This window comes from Oncorhynchus nerka, linkage group LG9b (genome assembly GCF_034236695.1).
Source record: "Oncorhynchus nerka isolate Pitt River linkage group LG9b, Oner_Uvic_2.0, whole genome shotgun sequence".
Lineage (NCBI taxonomy): Eukaryota > Metazoa > Chordata > Actinopteri > Salmoniformes > Salmonidae > Oncorhynchus > Oncorhynchus nerka.
The window spans coordinates 39,135,458-39,156,921 of record NC_088424.1 but is presented as its reverse complement, the minus strand read 5'-3'; the positions used below and the strand labels follow the sequence as shown (position 1 = coordinate 39,156,921).

Sequence of the window (21,464 nt, the reverse complement as noted above, 5' to 3'; positions counted from 1 at the left end):
TTAGTAATGATACATAGAGTTAGTAATGATACATAGAGTTAGTAATGATTCATAGAGTTAGTAATGATACATAGAGTTAGTAATGATGCATAGAGTTAGAGTTAGTAATGATGCATAGAGTTAGAGTTAGTAATGATGCATAGAGTTAGTAATGATACATAGAGTTAGTAATGATACATAGAGTTAGTAATGATACATAGAGTTAGTAATGATTCATAGAGTTAGTAATGATACATAGAGTTAGTAATGATACATAGAGTTAGTAATGATTCATAGAGTTAGTAATGATGCATAGAGTTAGTAATGATGCATAGAGTTAGTAATGATACATAGAGTTAGTAATGATACATAGAGTTAGTAATGATACATAGTTAGTAATGATACATAGAGTTAGTAATGATACATAGAGTTAGTAATGATGCATAGAGTTAGTAATGATACATAGTTAGAGTTAGTAATGATGCATAGAGTTAGTAATGATACATAGAGTTAGTAATGATACATAGAGTTAGTAATGATGCATAGAGTTAGTAATGATACATAGAGTTAGTAATGATACATAGAGTTAGTAATGATACATAGAGTTAGTAATGATACATAGAGTTAGTAATGATACATAGTTAGTAATGATGCATAGAGTTAGTAATGATACATAGAGTTAGTAATGATACATAGAGTTAGTAATGATGCATAGAGTTAGTAATGATACATAGAGTTAGTAATGATACATAGAGTTAGTAATGATACATAGTTAGTAATGATGCATAGAGTTAGTAATGATACATAGTTAGTAATGATACATAGAGTTAGTAATGATACATAGAGTTAGTAATGATACATAGAGTTAGTAATGATACATAGAGTTAGTAATGATACATAGAGTTAGAGTTAGTAATGATACATAGTTAGTAATGATGCATAGAGTTAGTAATGATACATAGTTAGTAATGATGCATAGAGTTAGTAATGATACATAGTTAGTAATGATACATAGAGTTAGTAATGATACATAGAGTTAGTAATGATACATAGAGTTAGTAATGATACATAGAGTTAGTAATGATACATAGAGTTAGAGTTAGTAATGATACATAGTTAGTAATGATGCATAGAGTTAGTAATGATACATAGTTAGTAATGATGCATAGAGTTAGTAATGATACATAGTTAGTAATGATGCATAGAGTTAGTAATGATACATAGAGTTAGTAATGATACATAGAGTTAGTAATGATACATAGAGTTAGTAATGATGCATAGAGTTAGTAATGATACATAGAGTTAGAGTTAGTAATGATACATAGAGTTAGTAATGATTCATAGAGTTAGAGTTAGTAATGATGCATAGAGTTAGTAATGATACATAGAGTTAGAGTTAGTAATGATACATAGAGTTAGAGTTAGTAATGATGCATAGAGTTAGTAATGATACATAGAGTTAGTAATGATACATAGAGTTAGTAATGATACATAGAGTTAGTAATGATTCATAGAGTTAGTAATGATACATAGAGTTAGTAATGATGCATAGAGTTAGAGTTAGTAATGATGCATAGAGTTAGAGTTAGTAATGATGCATAGAGTTAGTAATGATACATAGAGTTAGTAATGATACATAGAGTTAGTAATGATACATAGAGTTAGTAATGATTCATAGAGTTAGTAATGATACATAGAGTTAGTAATGATACATAGAGTTAGTAATGATTCATAGAGTTAGTAATGATGCATAGAGTTAGTAATGATGCATAGAGTTAGTAATGATACATAGAGTTAGTAATGATACATAGAGTTAGTAATGATACATAGTTAGTAATGATACATAGAGTTAGTAATGATACATAGAGTTAGTAATGATGCATAGAGTTAGTAATGATACATAGTTAGAGTTAGTAATGATGCATAGAGTTAGTAATGATACATAGAGTTAGTAATGATGCATATAGTTAGTAATGATGCATATAGTTAGTAATGATGCATATAGTTAGTAATGATGCATAGAGTTAGTAATGATACATAGAGTTAGTAATGATATGGGTGTGTGTGTGTGTATAGGAGGGGACATTTTGCCATACTGACTGTTCCGCAAAGTCAAATAAGCGTTGGTGTGTGTGTGTGTGTGTGTGTGTGTGTGTGTGTGTGTGTGTGTGTGTGTGTGTGTGTGTGTGTGTGTGTGTGTGTTGCTATTCCAAAACAGACAGGACCCTTTAGCTAGCCAAGCTCTCCCCTTAAGACAGACAGACAGAGGCTGCTTAGAGAGAAGTGGCATGCTATTTTCTCTGTGCCTGTCTCTCTGTCTCTCCCTGCCTCTCCCTGCCTCTGTTGTTTTGCCCTTTTCTATCAGAGGATGACAGAACTGTTGATTATTTATGTGCTACAAATAATACATAATGAGTTCTGATTTACTGCTCATTCATACAGAATGTGTAATGTAACCATGTAATGTAACCATGTAATGTAATGTAACCATGTAATGTAACCATGTAATGTAACTATGTAATGTAACCATGTAATGTAACCATGTAATGTAACTATGTAATGTAACCATGTAATGTAACCATGTAATGTAACCATGTAATGTAACTATGTAATGTAACCATGTAATGTAACCATGTAATGTAAACATGTAATGTAACTATGTAATGTAACCATGTAATGTAACTATGTAATGTAACCATGTAATGTAACCATGTAATGTAACTATGTAATGTAACCATGTAATGTAATGTAACCATGTAATGTAACTATGTAATGTAACCATGTAATGTAACCATGTAATGTAACTATGTAATGTAACTATGTAATGTAACCATGTAATGTAACCATGTAATGTAACCATGTAATGTAACTATGTAATGTAACCATGTAATGTAACCATGTAATGCAACTATGTAATGTAACCATGTAATGTAACTATGTAATGTAACCATGTAATGTAACTATGTAATGTAACTATGTAATGTAAACATGTAATGTAAACATGTAATGTAACCATGTAATGTAACCATGTAATGCAACTATGTAATGTAACCATGTAATGTAACTATGTAATGTAACCATGTAATGTAAACATGTAATGTAACTATGTAATGTAAACATGTAATGTAACTATGTAATGTAACCATGTAATGTAATGTAACCATGTAATGTAAACATGCAATGTAAACATGTAAGGTAACCATGTAATGTAATGTAACCATGTGATGTAAACATGTAATGTAATGTGAACATGTAATGTAAACATGTAATGTAACTATGTAATGTAACCATGTAATGTGGTTATAGACTGCTAGAATGCGTAACATGTAGTATAGGAACATTAGTCAGAACCAATTGGGATTCTGGTCCTGCCCCTAACTGTTGGCACACTGTGTCCTTTCCTTAGACTGTGTGTGTGTGTGTGTGTTTGTACCAACCTCCTATTTAGTGAGACAAACACAACCAATAGGGGGCACAGGGCCCCCTTTGGCCTGTCGTGTGTATACACACACACACACACACACACACACACACACACACACACACCATGTACCACTGGGTGTGTATAGACTGGTCACAGTGCAACAAGCGTCTCAGGGAGGGGCAGAGAGTGAGAGAACGTGTCCTGAAGAGCAGCTAAAGGCCCAGGCATGGAGCCAACTCACTACTGGCCAAACTTTCTCCAGAACCCCTAACCAGACCACCACAGCGTGGGTGGGTGTCCTACACTCTAAACTCAATGTCCAAAAGCTCTTGACAATCCAAAGGGGAATATCCAAGCAACAATGTTTTGAAATCTTCAGTCCAGTCTTAGTTTGCGGGGAGGTTGAGAGGCCCAGTCAGAAGAAGTGGATGAATCATTAAAGGAATGAAGCCATATTATACTCTGTGTTGTGTGTGTCTATGGCACACTCTAATATATATCCGTTTTCTCCACTATACACTAGATGTTGAGGTAACGGAGAAATCTGAGGCTGCCAATAACACACACACCCACACTCAGTTACTTAGCAACCAGGGTAGCTTGGAGGCAGCTTTACCTGCTATCCCTGACCTCATCATTGATCTACCAGCCACTATACAGTATGTTGCCTCGTCTGTGACTTGTCTCAACAGAGACACCTTCTGGACAAATGCAGTTATTTTGATGTATTACATTTCCTTTCCCCCTATCTAACTTGTGTGTGTGTTTTGTCCTGTTGCAGAACAACTACCTGGTGTTTATGCTGTGTTTTGTCCTGTTGCAGAACAACTACCTGGTGTTTATGTTGTGTTTTGTCCTGTTGCAGAACAACTACCTGGTGTTTATGTTGTGTTTTGTCCTGTTGCAGAACAACTACCTGGTGTTTATGTTGTGTTTTGTCCTGTTGCAGAACAACTACCTGGTGTTTATGTTGTGTTTTGTCCTGTTGCAGAACAACTACCTGGTGTTTATGTTGTGTTTTGTCCTGTTGCAGAACAACTACCTGGTGTTTATGTTGTGTTTTGTCCTGTTGCAGAACAACTACCTGGTGTTTATGCTGTGTTTTATCCTGTTGCAGAACAACTACCTGGTGTTTATGTTGTGTTTCGTCCTGTTGCAGAACAACTACCTGGTGTTTATGCTGTGTTTTGTCCTGTTGCAGAACAACTACCTGGTGTTTATGTTGTGTTTTGTCCTGTTGCAGAACAACTACCTGGTGTTTATGTTGTGTTTTGTCCTGTTGCAGAACAACTACCTGGTGTTTATGTTGTGTTTTGTCCTGTTGCAGAACAACTACCTGGTGTTTATGCTGTGTTTTGTCCTGTTGCAGAACAACTACCTGGTGTTTATGCTGTGTTTTGTCCTGTTGCAGAACAACTACCTGGTGTTTATGCTGTGTTTTGTCCTGTTGCAGAACAACTACCTGGTGTTTATGCTGTGTTTTGTCCTGTTGCAGAACAACTACCTGGTGTTTATGTTGTGTTTTGTCCTGTTGCAGAACAACTACCTGGTGTTTATGTTGTGTTTTGTCCTGTTGCAGAACAACTACCTGGTGTTTATGCTGTGTTTTGTCCTGTTGCAGAACAACTACCTGGTGTTTATGCTGTGTTTTGTCCTGTTGCAGAACAACTACCTGGTGTTTATGCTGTGTTTTGTCCTGTTGCAGAACAACTACCTGGTGTTTATGCTGTGTTTTGTCCTGTTGCAGAACAACTACCTGGTGTTTATGCTGTGTTTTGTCCTGTTGCAGAACAACTACCTGGTGTTTATGCTGTGTTTTGTCCTGTTGCAGAACAACTACCTGGTGTTTATGTTGTGTTTTGTCCTGTTGCAGAACAACTACCTGGTGTTTATGCTGTGTTTTATCCTGTTGCAGAACAACTACCTGGTGTTTATGTTGTGTTTCGTCCTGTTGCAGAACAACTACCTGGTGTTTATGCTGTGTTTTGTCCTGTTGCAGAACAACTACCTGGTGTTTATGTTGTGTTTTGTCCTGTTGCAGAACAACTACCTGGTGTTTATGCTGTGTTTTGTCCTGTTGCAGAACAACTACCTGGTGTTTATGCTGTGTTTTGTCCTGTTGCAGAACAACTACCTGGTGTTTATGGCAGAGCTGTTCTGGTGGTTTGAAGTGGTGAAGCCTTCGTTTGTACAGCCCAGAGTCTTTGACCCACAAGGTAAGGATATTGGTGTTTGAAAGCCAAAAAGGATGATGATGGTTGGGATTATGAAGATAAATCAACTTCATTTGCATATCACATTATATTTCAGTTTTCACCAGAACTCAGATCACCTTTATTGACTTGAGGATCCTGAAGAATGATTAGTGTTTGTTTGTACCCAGCCTGTGATCCTGCCCATTCATCCAGGACTATGGGTCCGATGTGTAGCCCAGCCAAAAAGGACTTTGGGGAGAGACCTGACAGCCCAAAACACGACAGGTATGAATTAATATTGAATTAATATAATCACCTGTAGTTATTTAATTTTCTCTTATTGAACAATGTTGTGAACGGTCCAGCATAGTTCAACTTAGCAGTTACAGGAGGTATGCTGGTAAAATTCTCTCTCTTGCTCTCTCACTCGCGCTCTCTCAGGCTTCAACCAGACTCTGCTTCAGGTAAGAACACAGGAACTACCTACCCCTCTCCTCAGAATCACAAACACTCCTTTATCTTATCTGGCTGACGACTCTGAACTACAACTGGTACTCTGTGTGAACCAAGCTAATCATTTTCCTTGTTCCTGGCAGGTGTGATCAAGAGGTCGGCGTCCATGTGCTATGTGGACGGCTGTGTTGGGACGTGGCCTAAGGAGAGACGGTCTCGGGGCATCTCCTTTGAGATTCCTCTGGACGGGGACCCAAGCGCCCCTCCCTGTCGGGGTCCTTCCCTCCGAGGCATGACCCGCTCTGCCAGCACAGACGGCCTGGGGGGGTTCAAAGTTCACCACACACCTCGGGAGGGCATGAGGCACCAACTCCCCTTTCAGCCGGTTAGCGTTAACGGTCAGGGTTGCAGTGCTGGACACATACCTAAGGAGGACTACGACAGGGCGGCATGTAACTACAACTCCCATAAAGCACTGGGGCGTGGGCAGACTCAGCCACACAGGAGCCAGAGCAGGTACGTCTGATGGATCTGTTGCGCGTTTTAATGTCTGTACGGGGGACACATATTGAATGTAAATATGTTACATACATGTTAACTGTTAGATGCTATGAATAAGTGTCTAATAAATTATCATACATGTCTGGTAATCTAGATATTCCAACGGCGTTCTCCCAGAGAACGGCAAGGGCGGCAGCACACCCCCCGTACCCCTCAGCCCGTCAACCCCGCCCAGCATCGAGGAGGCCCTGAAGATCATCCACGACGACACAGAGAGGCCCCACGGCAGCCTGGGGCCCGGGGCCAACGGCTTCTTCCTACATGATGGAGCTGAACCTCCAGACCCAGGCGACGACCCTGACGACTACCCAGGATCGGCTAAGGCCCGGGGGGACGAGGCCGACCCCAACTCAGCCTCTACGGATGAGGTGGACACAGGGATCCACGTGAGGACAGAGGACATCCAGGAGAGTTTGGAGGAGGACAACTCTTCCCTCAGGGACTACTCTGATATAGACCCTGACTATGAAGCTATGACCCGATCCTGTCCCCTACCAGAGGGGGATGGAGAGAGGGGGGTGAGGAACGGAGACAGGGGAGAGAGGAGCAGCCCATGCCCCAGCTCGGTGCCCCCCGCCCCCCTGTCCCATGTGCCCAGCCCTGCCTCGTCCTCTGGCGGTTCAGGCGGAGGCGTGGTTCGCATGACCAGCTTCGCAGAGCAGAAGTTTCGTAAGCTTGAGGGACGGAGCAGTGTAGGGACCACCCCCGAGAGCTCCGAGCTCAATGTTCCGAACACGCCCCCCGCACAAACTGCTACACCTGAGGTCAGTAGAGAAACTGTCTCTCTGATCTATTACTCTGTTCCCTCTCTTTCTCTCTCAACGTCCCTTTTCCTACTCTGTGTTTCTCTCTGCCCCTCACAGGGCTCAAGCCCCGCCCACCCAGCCCAGAGCCCGGCCACACCCTCTACCAAAGACCACACCCACCTGCTGTCTTCAGAGATGGTGCACCTGAAGATGAAGCTGGAGGAGAAACGCAGAGCCATCGAGGCCCAGAAGAAGAAGGTATAGGCTAGTTCAGCTTCCGAGAGAGTCTTCCCTTCGGCATCTGGCATCCTATTCCCTAAGGGTTCCTATTCCCTATTTCCATAGGGCTCTGTTCAAAAGTAGTGCACCATTTACTTAGGTGACTGGGTATTGTGTCAGACAAAGAACAAAACAACGGTCTACTAGGTTTTTTTTAAAGGAGCAGTCCAATCAAATGATTAGAGTTAGTTATCAATCAGAAATCACTTCATTTGAACCATCATCTTGTTGGATAATTTAGCATACCAAGCCAGCATGTTCATTGGCTATTAAAAATGTGCTGAAATAATCAACCATTTTTGTCATTTTTTTCAGGTGGAGGCAGCGTTCACCCGGCATCGTCAGAAGATGGGGAGGACAGCCTTCCTCAACGTGGTGAGACGGAAAGGGATAACCCCCTCTCCCACCAGCCCCATCCCTGGGGGCCCAGACCTTGACAAATCCTCCCCAGACCCCCTCCTCACCTCGTCAGGCAGTCTGGGCCAGGCGGAGAGGTGCAAGCCCGATGGAGCCGCTCCCAAGTCCCCCTGCGAGGAGGGTGCAGGTGGGTCACCACTATAGCTCCTGATCAAATCAAAAACTTTGCCTTGTACTTTTATTTTCCACTCTTTGGAGCATCTGAAAAATACATCTTAGTCTCATCTTTGACTCCAAATAAAAATAAAGGTTCAATAAAATCTAGCCTGGTCCCAGCTCTGTTTGTTCTGTTGCCAATTTTGTCTCGACATTGACCATTGACCATTATTACAAAATGATAGAGGGCCAGGCTAGAGAGCAGTCATACTTCAGGATGTGTACCGTTGTATACATGTGTGATACCCACCTTATAAAGTAGACGTGTCCGCTGTGTCTTGCTCCAGGGTTAGTGGCTGGAGAGGTGGACGTGGCTGAGTACACTAGCTCCATCGAGAGGCTGAACACGTCCCTGGGGTTCCTGCAGACGGAGATGCAGCGGCTGGCTCAGCAGCAGGACAGGATCATGGCCATGAGGGAACAGCAACAGTCCTGGGTCATACCTCCTCCAGCGCCCTCACCACACAGGTACCACTGACACACACACACACACACACACAGACACACATACAGGTATAGTAATCAATACACATAAATTGTGCATTAGAATGGCATGATATTTAGACTAAAACCATGTGTTTTCATTGTGGTATCAATTATCGCAATACTATTATCGCTTGGTTAGTTATCATTGCAAAAATGTAATTCCACATTTCTACTCTCTCTACAGGCAGCTACGGAAGCTCCGGCGAAACAGCGTAGCCGGCCGGGGTCCGTGGGGTCCATGTCCCCCATCCTGTCCTCTGCCGGAGGTTCCCCCCGCGCCCCCCACCGTTCCCCTGGCGGCCTCAAGCGCCGACCAGCCTCCTTCCACGCCAGCACCCCTCACACCCCCCGTACCCCACGCCCCAGCGAGCTCAAGGTAACTCCCTTAAGACGGATGCTCAACACCCCCACGTCCGTGGACAGTCTGCCCAGGCTAAGACGCTTCTCCCCGAGCCAGACCCAGGTCACCTCCTTTGCCTACCTGGGACATGATGAGGGTCCTGGGGCCACAGAAGAGGGCAAGGAGGGAGGGGCCCCAGGGGGAGCAGAGGAGCCCCAGAACCAAAATGAGCAGCCTGAGACACAGCCAGAGGTAGCAGAGGCGGGGATAAGGAGTGCAGGCACTCACCCCTCCTCGCCCACTAAAGGGAGAGAGCAGGAAGGGAAGGAGGAGAGGAGAGATGGAAGGACGGAGAAGTTGGCAGAGGTGCTGGTCCAGCCCAGTAGAGACCTGATAGAAGTACCAATGTCCGCACTGAAGCCTCTGGGAGGACAGGGTCTGGCGTTGAGTGGAGAGCTGTACGGAGAGGACCAGAAAATGTGCTGTGGGTTCTTCTACAAGGTAGGAATTTCAGAATTGTGAGATGACGGTACAAGTACTGTATTTAGCATGTTACAACTCTAAAATGTTGAATGCGTTCATTGATCCATTTTTGTTATAATCATAAAATATTAAAGTTATGTGTACAGTGTAAGCAATGTAAAAGCAACAGGACAGTATAATGTTCATGCAGAACTGTGTGTCTGGCACAACATGAACTATGGGATGACTCATGAACCATGACTTCTTCTGGGTCTGGGACAGTAATTGTGTGTACTGCTAGAGTAGTAAACCGCTGAGCGATGCTAGAAGGGAGCCAACTGAACTATACTACTGTAGGAGAATGGAGCCAACTGAACTATGCTACTGTAGGAGAATGGAGCCAACTGAACTATGCTACTGTAGGAGAATGGAGCCAACCGAACTATGCTACTGTAGGAGAATGGAGCCAACTGAACTATGCTACTGTAGGAGAATGGAGCCAACTGAACTATCCTAGGAGAATGGAGCCAACTGAACTATGCTACTGTAGGAGAATGGAGCCAACTGAACTATGCTACTGTAGGACAATGGAGCCAACTGAACTATGCTACTGTAGGAGAATGGAGCCAACTGAACTATGCTACTGTAGGAGAATGGAGCCAACTGATCTATGCTACTGTAGGAGAATGGAGCCAACTGAACTATGCTAGGAGAATGGAGCCAACTGAACTATGCTAGGAGAATGGAGCCAACAGAGCTATGCTAGGAGAATGGAGCCAACAGAGCTATGCTACTGTAGGAGAATGGAGCCAACTGAACTATGCTACTGTAGGAGAATGGAGCCAACTGAACTATGCTACTGTAGGAGAATGGAGCCAACTGAACTATGCTACTGTAGGAGAATGGAGCCAACTGAATTATGCTACTGTAGGAGAATGGAACCAACTGAACTATGCTACTGTAGGAGAATGGAACCAACTGAACTATGCTACTGTAGGAGAATGGAGCCAACTGAACTATGCTACTGTAGGAGAATCGAGCCAACTGAACTATGTTACTGTAGGAGAATGGAGCCAACTGAACTATGCTACTGTAGGAGAATGGAGCCAACTGAATTATGCTACTGTAGGAGAATGGAGCCACCTGAACTATGCTAGGAGAATGGAGCCAACTGAACTATGCTACTGTAGGAGAATGGAGCCAACTGAACTATGCTACTGTAGGAGAATGGAGCCAACTGAATTATGCTACTGTAGGAGAATGGAGCCAACTGAACTATGCTAGGAGAATGGAGCCAACTGAACTATGCTAGGAGAATGGAGCCAACAGAGCTATGCTAGGAGAATGGAGCCAACAGAGCTATGCTACTGTAGGAGAATGGAGCCAACTGAACTATGCTACTGTAGGAGAATGGAGCCAACTGAACTATGCTACTGTAGGAGAATGGAGCCAACTGAACTATGCTACTGTAGGAGAATGGAGCCAACTGAATTATGCTACTGTAGGAGAATGGAACCAACTGAACTATGCTACTGTAGGAGAATGGAGCCAACTGAACTATGCTAGGAGAATGGAGCCAACTGAACTATGCTAGGAGAATGGAGCCAACAGAGCTATGCTAGGAGAATGGAGCCAACAGAGCTATACTACTGTAGGAGAATGGAGCCAACTGAACTATGCTACTGTAGGAGAATGGAGCCAACTGAACTATGCTACTGTAGGAGAATGGAGCCAACTGAACTATGCTACTGTAGGAGAATGGAACCAACTGAACTATGCTACTGTAGGAGAATGGAACCAACTGAACTATGCTACTGTAGGAGAATGGAGCCAACTGAACTATGCTACTGTAGGAGAATGGAGCCAACTGAACTATGTTACTGTAGGAGAATGGAGCCAACTGAACTATGCTACTGTAGGAGAATGGAGCCAACTGAATTATGCTATTGTAGGAGAATGGAGCCAACTGAACTATGCTAGGAGAATGGAGCCAACTGAACTATGCTAGGAGAATGGAGCCAACTGAACTATGCTAGGAGAATGGAGCCAACTGAATTATGCTACTGTAGGAGGATGGAGTAAACTGATCTATGCTACTGTAGGAGGATGGAGTCAACTGATCTATGCTACTGTAGGAGAATGGAGCCAACTGAATTATGCTACTGTAGGAGAATTGGAGCCAACTGAATTATGCTACTGTAGGAGAATGGAGCTAACTGAACTATGCTACTGTAGGGGAATGGAGCCAACTGAACTATGCTACTGTAGGAGAATGGAGCCAACTGAACTATGCTAGGAGAATGAAGCCAACTGATCTATGCTACTGTAGGAGAATGGAGCCAACTGAACTATGCTACTGTTTGAGAATGGAGCCAACTGATCTATGCTAGGAGAATGGAGCCAACTGAACTATGCTAGGAGAATGGAGCCAACTGAACTATGCTACTGTAGGAGAATGAAGCCAACTGAACTATGCTACTGTAGGAGAATGGAGCCAACTGATCTATGCTAGGAGAATGGAGCCAACTGAACTATGCTAGGAGAATGGAGCCAACTGAACTATGCTACTGTAGGAGAATGAAGCCAACTGATATATGCTAGGAGAATGGAGCCAACTGAACTATGCTACTGTAGGAGAATGGAGCCAACTGAACTATGCTACTGTAGGAGAATGGAGCCAACTGAACTATGCTACTGTAGGAGAATGGAGCCAACTGAATTATGCTACTGTAGGAGAATGGAGCCAACTGATCTATGCTACTGTAGGAGAATGGAGCCAACTGAACTATGCTAGGAGAATGGAGCCAACTGAACTATGCTAGGAGAATGGAGCCAACAGAGCTATGCTAGGAGAATGGAGCCAACAGATCTATGCTACTGTAGGAGAATGGAGCCAACTGATATATGCTAGGAGAATGGAGCCAACTGAACTATGCTACTGTAGGAGAATGGAGCCAACTGAACTATGCTAGGAGAATGGAGCCAACTGAACTATGCTACTGTAGGAGAATGAAGCCAACTGATATATGCTAGGAGAATGGAGCCAACTGAACTATGCTACTGTAGGAGAATGGAGCCAACTGAACTATGCTACTGTAGGAGAATGGAGCCAACTGAACTATGCTACTGTAGGAGAATGGAGCCAACTGAATTATGCTACTGTAGGAGAATGGAGCCAACTGATCTATGCTACTGTAGGAGAATGGAGCCAACTGAACTATGCTAGGAGAATGGAGCCAACTGAACTATGCTAGGAGAATGGAGCCAACAGAGCTATGCTAGGAGAATGGAGCCAACAGATCTATGCTACTGTAGGAGAATGGAGCCAACTGAACTATGCTACTATAGGAGAATGGAGCCAACGGAACTATGCTACTGTAGGAGAATGGAGCCAACTGAACTATGCTACTGTAGGAGAATGGAGCCAACTGAACTATGCTACTGTAGGAGAATGGAGCCAACTGAATTATGCTACTGTAGGAGAATGGAACCAACTGAACTATGCTACTGTAGGAGAATGGAGCCAACTGAACTATGCTACTGTAGGAGAATGGAGCCAACTGAACTATGTTACTGTATGAGAATGGAGCCAACTAAACTATGCTACTGTAGGAGAATGGAGCCAACTGAATTATGCTACTGTAGGACAATGGAGCCAACTGAACTATGCTAGGAGAATGGAGCCAACTGAACTATGCTAGGAGAATGGAGCCAACTGAATTATGCTACTGTAGGAGAATGGAGTCAACTGATCTATGCTACTGTAGGAGAATGGAACCAACTGAATTATGCTACTGTAGGAGAATTGGAGCCAACTGAATTATGCTACTGTAGGAGAATGGAGCTAACTGAACTATGCTACTGTAGGAGAATGGAGCCAACTGAACTATGCTACTGTAGGAGAATGGAGCCAACTGAACTATGCTAGGAGAATGAAGCCAACTGATCTATGCTACTGTAGGAGAATGGAGCCAACTGAACTATGCTACTGTTTGAGAATGGAGCCAACTGATCTATGCTAGGAGAATGGAGCCAACTGAACGATGCTAGGAGAATGGAGCCAACTGAACTATGCTACTGTAGGAGAATGAAGCCAACTGAACTATGCTACTGTAGGAGAATGGAGCCAACTGATCTATGCTAGGAGAATGGAGCCAACTGAACTATGCTAGGAGAATGGAGCCAACTGAACTATGCTAGGAGAATGGAGCCAACTGAACTATGCTACTGTAGGAGAATGAAGCCAACTGATCTATGCTAGGAGAATGGAGCCAACTGAACTATGCTAGGAGAATGGAGCCAACTGAACTATGCTACTGTAGGAGAATGGAGCCAACTGAACTATGCTAGGAGAATGGAGCCAACTGAACTATGCTACTGTAGGAGAATGAAGCCAACTGATCTATGCTAGGAGAATGGAGCCAACTGAACTATGCTAGGAGAATGGAGCCAACTGAACTATTCTACTGTAGGAGAATGGAGCCAACTGAACTATGCTAGGAGAATGGAGCCAACTGAACTATGCTAGGAGAATGGAGCCAACTGAAATATGCTACTGTAGGAGAATGGAGCCAACTGATCTATGCTACTGTAGGAGTATGGAGCCAACTGAATTATGCTACTGTAGGAGAATGGAGCCAACTGAATTATGCTACTGTAGGAGAATGGAGCTAACTGAACTATGCTACTGTAGGAGAATGGAGCCAACTGATCTATGCTAGGAGAATGGAGCCAACTGAACTATGCTACTGTAGGAGAATGAAGCCAACTGAACTATGCTACTGTAGGAGAATGGAGCCAACTGAACTATGCTAGGAGAATGAAGCCAACTGATCTATGCTACTGTAGGAGAATGGAGCCAACTGAACTATGCTACTGTTTGAGAATGGAGCCAACTGATCTATGCTAGGAGAATGGAGCCAACTGAACTATGCTACTGTAGGAGAATGAAGCCAACTGAACTATGCTACTGTAGGAGAATGGAGCCAACTGAATTATGCTACTGTAGGAGATTGGAACCAACTGAACTATGCTACTGTAGGAGAATGGAACCAACTGAACTATGCTACTGTAGGAGAATGGAGCCAACTGAACTATGCTACTGTAGGAGAATGGAGCCAACTGAACTATGTTACTGTAGGAGAATGGAGCCAACTGAACTATGCTACTGTAGGAGAATGGAACCAACTGAACTATGCTACTGTAGGAGAATGGAGCCAACTGAACTATGCTACTGTAGGAGAATGGAGCCAACTGAACTATGTTACTGTATGAGAATGGAGCCAACTGAACTATGCTACTGTAGGAGAATGGAGCCAACTGAATTATGCTACTGTAGGACAATGGAGCCAACTGAACTATGCTAGGAGAATGGAGCCAACTGAACTATGCTAGGAGAATGGAGCCAACTGAACTATGCTAGGAGAATGGAGCCAACTGAACTATGCTAGGAGAATGGAGCCAACTGAATTATGCTACTGTAGGAGAATGGAGTCAACTGATCTATGCTACTGTAGGAGAATGGAGCCAACTGAATTATGCTACTGTAGGAGAATGGAGCCAACTGAATTATGCTACTGTAGGAGAATGGAGCTAACTGAACTATGCTACTGTAGGAGAATGGAGCCAACTGAACTATGCTACTGTAGGAGAATGGAGCCAACTGAACTATGCTAGGAGAATGAAGCCAACTGATCTATGCTACTGTAGGAGAATGGAGCCAACTGAACTATGCTACTGTTTGAGAATGGAGCCAACTGATCTATGCTAGGAGAATGGAGCTAACTGAACGATGCTAGGAGAATGGAGCCAACTGAACTATGCTACTGTAGGAGAATGAAGCCAACTGAACTATGCTACTGTAGGAGAATGGAGCCAACTGATCTATGCTAGGAGAATGGAGCCAACTGAACTATGCTAGGAGAATGGAGCCAACTGAACTATGCTAGGAGAATGGAGCCAACTGAACTATGCTACTGTAGGAGAATGAAGCCAACTGATCTATGCTAGGAGAATGGAGCCAACTGAACTATGCTAGGAGAATGGAGCCAACTGAACTATGCTACTGTAGGAGAATGGAGCCAACTGAACTATGCTAGGAGAATGGAGCCAACTGAACTATGCTACTGTAGGAGAATGGAGCCAACTGATCTATGCTAGGAGAATGGAGCCAACTGAACTATTCTACTGTAGGAGAATGGAGCCAACTGAACTATGCTAGGAGAATGGAGCCAACTGAACTATGCTAGGAGAATGGAGCCATCTGAACTATGCTACTGTAGGAGAATGGAGCCAACTGATCTATGCTACTGTAGGAGAATGGAGCCAACTGAATTATGCTACTGTAGGAGAATGGAGCCAACTGAATTATGCTACTGTAGGAGAATGGAGCTAACTGAACTATGTTACTGTATGAGAATGGAGCCAACTAAACTATGCTACTGTAGGAGAATGGAGCCAACTGAATTATGCTACTGTAGGACAATGGAGCCAACTGAACTATGCTAGGAGAATGGAGCCAACTGAACTATGCTAGGAGAATGGAGCCAACTGAATTATGCTACTGTAGGAGAATGGAGTCAACTGATCTATGCTACTGTAGGAGAATGGAACCAACTGAATTATGCTACTGTAGGAGAATTGGAGCCAACTGAATTATGCTACTGTAGGAGAATGGAGCTAACTGAACTATGCTACTGTAGGAGAATGGAGCCAACTGAACTATGCTACTGTAGGAGAATGGAGCCAACTGAACTATGCTAGGAGAATGAAGCCAACTGATCTATGCTACTGTAGGAGAATGGAGCCAACTGAACTATGCTACTGTTTGAGAATGGAGCCAACTGATCTATGCTAGGAGAATGGAGCCAACTGAACGATGCTAGGAGAATGGAGCCAACTGAACTATGCTACTGTAGGAGAATGAAGCCAACTGAACTATGCTACTGTAGGAGAATGGAGCCAACTGATCTATGCTAGGAGAATGGAGCCAACTGAACTATGCTAGGAGAATGGAGCCAACTGAACTATGCTAGGAGAATGGAGCCAACTGAACTATGCTACTGTAGGAGAATGAAGCCAACTGATCTATGCTAGGAGAATGGAGCCAACTGAACTATGCTAGGAGAATGGAGCCAACTGAACTATGCTACTGTAGGAGAATGGAGCCAACTGAACTATGCTAGGAGAATGGAGCCAACTGAACTATGCTACTGTAGGAGAATGAAGCCAACTGATCTATGCTAGGAGAATGGAGCCAACTGAACTATGCTAGGAGAATGGAGCCAACTGAACTATTCTACTGTAGGAGAATGGAGCCAACTGAACTATGCTAGGAGAATGGAGCCAACTGAACTATGCTAGGAGAATGGAGCCAACTGAAATATGCTACTGTAGGAGAATGGAGCCAACTGATCTATGCTACTGTCGGAGTATGGAGCCAACTGAATTATGCTACTGTAGGAGAATGGAGCCAACTGAATTATGCTACTGTAGGAGAATGGAGCTAACTGAACTATGCTACTGTAGGAGAATGGAGCCAACTGATCTATGCTAGGAGAATGGAGCCAACTGAACTATGCTACTGTAGGAGAATGAAGCCAACTGAACTATGCTACTGTAGGAGAATGGAGCCAACTGAACTATGCTAGGAGAATGAAGCCAACTGATCTATGCTACTGTAGGAGAATGGAGCCAACTGAACTATGCTACTGTTTGAGAATGGAGCCAACTGATCTATGCTAGGAGAATGGAGCCAACTGAACTATGCTACTGTAGGAGAATGAAGCCAACTGAACTATGCTACTGTAGGAGAATGGAGCCAACTGAATTATGCTACTGTAGGAGATTGGAACCAACTGAACTATGCTACTGTAGGAGAATGGAACCAACTGAACTATGCTACTGTAGGAGAATGGAGCCAACTGAACTATGCTACTGTAGGAGAATGGAGCCAACTGAACTATGTTACTGTAGGAGAATGGAGCCAACTGAACTATGCTACTGTAGGAGAATGGAACCAACTGAACTATGCTACTGTAGGAGAATGGAGCCAACTGAACTATGCTACTGTAGGAGAATGGAGCCAACTGAACTATGCCAACTGAACTATGCTAGGAGAATGGAGCCAACTGAACTATGCTAGGAGAATGGAGCCAACTGAACTATGCTAGGAGAATGGAGCCAACTGAACTATGCTACTGTAGGAGAATGGAACCAACTGAACTATGCTACTGTAGGAGAATGGAGCCAACTGAACTATGCTACTGTAGGAGAATGGAGCCAACTGAACTATGTTACTGTAGGAGAATGGAGCCAACTGAACTATGCTACTGTAGGAGAATGGAGCCAACTGAATTATGCTATTGTAGGAGAATGGAGCCAACTGAACTATGCTAGGAGAATGGAGCCAACTGAACTATGCTAGGAGAATGGAGCCAACTGAACTATGCTAGGAGAATGGAGCCAACTGAACTATGCTAGGAGAATGGAGCCAACTGAATTATGCTACTGTAGGAGGATGGAGTAAACTGATCTATGCTACTGTAGGAGGATGGAGTCAACTGATCTATGCTACTGTAGGAGAATGGAGCCAACTGAATTATGCTACTGTAGGAGAATTGGAGCCAACTGAATTATGCTACTGTAGGAGAATGGAGCTAACTGAACTATGCTACTGTAGGGGAATGGAGCCAACTGAACTATGCTACTGTAGGAGAATGGAGCCAACTGAACTATGCTAGGAGAATGAAGCCAACTGATCTATGCTACTGTAGGAGAATGGAGCCAACTGAACTATGCTACTGTTTGAGAATGGAGCCAACTGATCTATGCTAGGAGAATGGAGCCAACTGAACTATGCTAGGAGAATGGAGCCAACTGAACTATGCTACTGTAGGAGAATGAAGCCAACTGAACTATGCTACTGTAGGAGAATGGAGCCAACTGATCTATGCTAGGAGAATGGAGCCAACTGAACTATGCTAGGAGAATGGAGCCAACTGAACTATGCTACTGTAGGAGAATGAAGCCAACTGATATATGCTAGGAGAATGGAGCCAACTGAACTATGCTACTGTAGGAGAATGGAGCCAACTGAACTATGCTACTGTAGGAGAATGGAGCCAACTGAACTATGCTACTGTAGGAGAATGGAGCCAACTGAATTATGCTACTGTAGGAGAATGGAGCCAACTGATCTATGCTACTGTAGGAGAATGGAGCCAACTGAACTATGCTAGGAGAATGGAGCCAACTGAACTATGCTAGGAGAATGGAGCCAACAGAGCTATGCTAGGAGAATGGAGCCAACAGATCTATGCTACTGTAGGAGAATGGAGCCAACTGATATATGCTAGGAGAATGGAGCCAACTGAACTATGCTACTGTAGGAGAATGGAGCCAACTGAACTATGCTAGGAGAATGGAGCCAACTGAACTATGCTACTGTAGGAGAATGAAGCCAACTGATATATGCTAGGAGAATGGAGCCAACTGAACTATGCTACTGTAGGAGAATGGAGCCAACTGAACTATGCTACTGTAGGAGAATGGAGCCAACTGAACTATGCTACTGTAGGAGAATGGAGCCAACTGAATTATGCTACTGTAGGAGAATGGAGCCAACTGATCTATGCTACTGTAGGAGAATGGAGCCAACTGAACTATGCTAGGAGAATGGAGCCAACTGAACTATGCTAGGAGAATGGAGCCAACAGAGCTATGCTAGGAGAATGGAGCCAACAGATCTATGCTACTGTAGGAGAATGGAGCCAACTGAACTATGCTACTATAGGAGAATGGAGCCAACGGAACTATGCTACTGTAGGAGAATGGAGCCAACTGAACTATGCTACTGTAGGAGAATGGAGCCAACTGAACTATGCTACTGTAGGAGAATGGAGCCAACTGAATTATGCTACTGTAGGAGAATGGAACCAACTGAACTATGCTACTGTAGGAGAATGGAGCCAACTGAACTATGCTACTGTAGGAGAATGGAGCCAACTGAACTATGTTACTGTATGAGAATGGAGCCAACTAAACTATGCTACTGTAGGAGAATGGAGCCAACTGAATTATGCTACTGTAGGACAATGGAGCCAACTGAACTATGCTAGGAGAATGGAGCCAACTGAACTATGCTAGGAGAATGGAGCCAACTGAATTATGCTACTGTAGGAGAATGGAGTCAACTGATCTATGCTACTGTAGGAGAATGGAACCAACTGAATTATGCTACTGTAGGAGAATTGGAGCCAACTGAATTATGCTACTGTAGGAGAATGGAGCTAACTGAACTATGCTACTGTAGGAGAATGGAGCCAACTGAACTATGCTACTGTAGGAGAATGGAGCCAACTGAACTATGCTAGGAGAATGAAGCCAACTGATCTATGCTACTGTAGGAGAATGGAGCCAACTGAACTATGCTACTGTTTGAGAATGGAGCCAACTGATCTATGCTAGGAGAATGGAGCCAACTGAACGATGCTAGGAGAATGGAGCCAACTGAACTATGCTACTGTAGGAGAATGAAGCCAACTGAACTATGCTACTGTAGGAGAATGGAGCCAACTGATCTATGCTAGGAGAATGGAGCCAACTGAACTATGCTAGGAGAATGGAGCCAACTGAACTATGCTAGGAGAATGGAGCCAACTGAACTATGCTACTGTAGGAGAATGAAGCCAACTGATCTATGCTAGGAGAATGGAGCCAACTGAACTATGCTAGGAGAATGGAGCCAACTGAACTATGCTACTGTAGGAGAATGGAGCCAACTGAACTATGCTAGGAGAATGGAGCCAACTGAACTATGCTACTGTAGGAGAATGAAGCCAACTGATCTATGCTAGGAGAATGGAGCCAACTGAACTATGCTAGGAGAATGGAGCCAACTGAACTATTCTACTGTAGGAGAATGGAGCCAACTGAACTATGCTAGGAGAATGGAGCCAACTGAACTATGCTAGGAGAATGGAGCCAACTGAAATATGCTACTGTAGGAGAATGGAGCCAACTGATCTATGCTACTGTAGGAGTATGGAGCCAACTGAATTATGCTACTGTAGGAGAATGGAGCCAACTGAATTATGCTACTGTAGGAGAATGGAGCTAACTGAACTATGCTACTGTAGGAGAATGGAGCCAACTGATCTATGCTAGGAGAATGGAGCCAACTGAACTATGCTACTGTAGGAGAATGAAGCCAACTGAACTATGCTACTGTAGGAGAATGGAGCCAACTGAACTATGCTAGGAGAATGAAGCCAACTGATCTATGCTACTGTAGGAGAATGGAGCCAACTGAACTATGCTACTGTTTGAGAATGGAGCCAACTGATCTATGCTAGGAGAATGGAGCCAACTGAACTATGCTACTGTAGGAGAATGAAGCCAACTGAACTATGCTACTGTAGGAGAATGGAGCCAACTGAATTATGCTACTGTAGGAGATTGGAACCAACTGAACTATGCTACTGTAGGAGAATGGAACCAACTGAACTATGCTACTGTAGGAGAATGGAGCCAACTGAACTATGCTACTGTAGGAGAATGGAGCCAACTGAACTATGTTACTGTAGGAGAATGGAGCCAACTGAACTATGCTACTGTAGGAGAATGGAACCAACTGAACTATGCTACTGTAGGAGAATGGAGCCAACTGAACTATGCTACTGTAGGAGAATGGAGCCAACTGAACTATGTTACTGTATGAGAATGGAGCCAACTGAACTATGCTACTGTAGGAGAATGGAGCCAACTGAATTATGCTACTGTAGGACAATGGAGCCAACTGAACTATGCTAGGAGAATGGAGCCAACTGAACTATGCTAGGAGAATGGAGCCAACTGAACTATGCTAGGAGAATGGAGCCAACTGAACTATGCTAGGAGAATGGAGCCAACTGAATTATGCTACTGTAGGAGAATGGAGTCAACTGATCTATGCTACTGTAGGAGAA

The 21,464-nt window shown here is 43.6% G+C and overlaps 1 protein-coding gene across 1 annotated transcript in view; it reads left to right on the top strand.

Annotated features, from left to right (window-relative positions):
* Positions 1–21,464, top strand: part of LOC115119460 (calmodulin-regulated spectrin-associated protein 2-like) — a 167,808-nt gene that overhangs the window by 115,339 nt on the left and 31,005 nt on the right. The window contains 10 exon segments of the mRNA XM_065013677.1: positions 5,529–5,619; positions 5,787–5,883; positions 6,040–6,062; positions 6,195–6,567; positions 6,707–7,376; positions 7,476–7,616; positions 7,953–8,181; positions 8,498–8,678; positions 8,881–8,924; positions 8,927–9,537. Coding sequence (XP_064869749.1) covers positions 5,529–5,619; positions 5,787–5,883; positions 6,040–6,062; positions 6,195–6,567; positions 6,707–7,376; positions 7,476–7,616; positions 7,953–8,181; positions 8,498–8,678; positions 8,881–8,924; positions 8,927–9,537 — 2,460 coding nt within the window.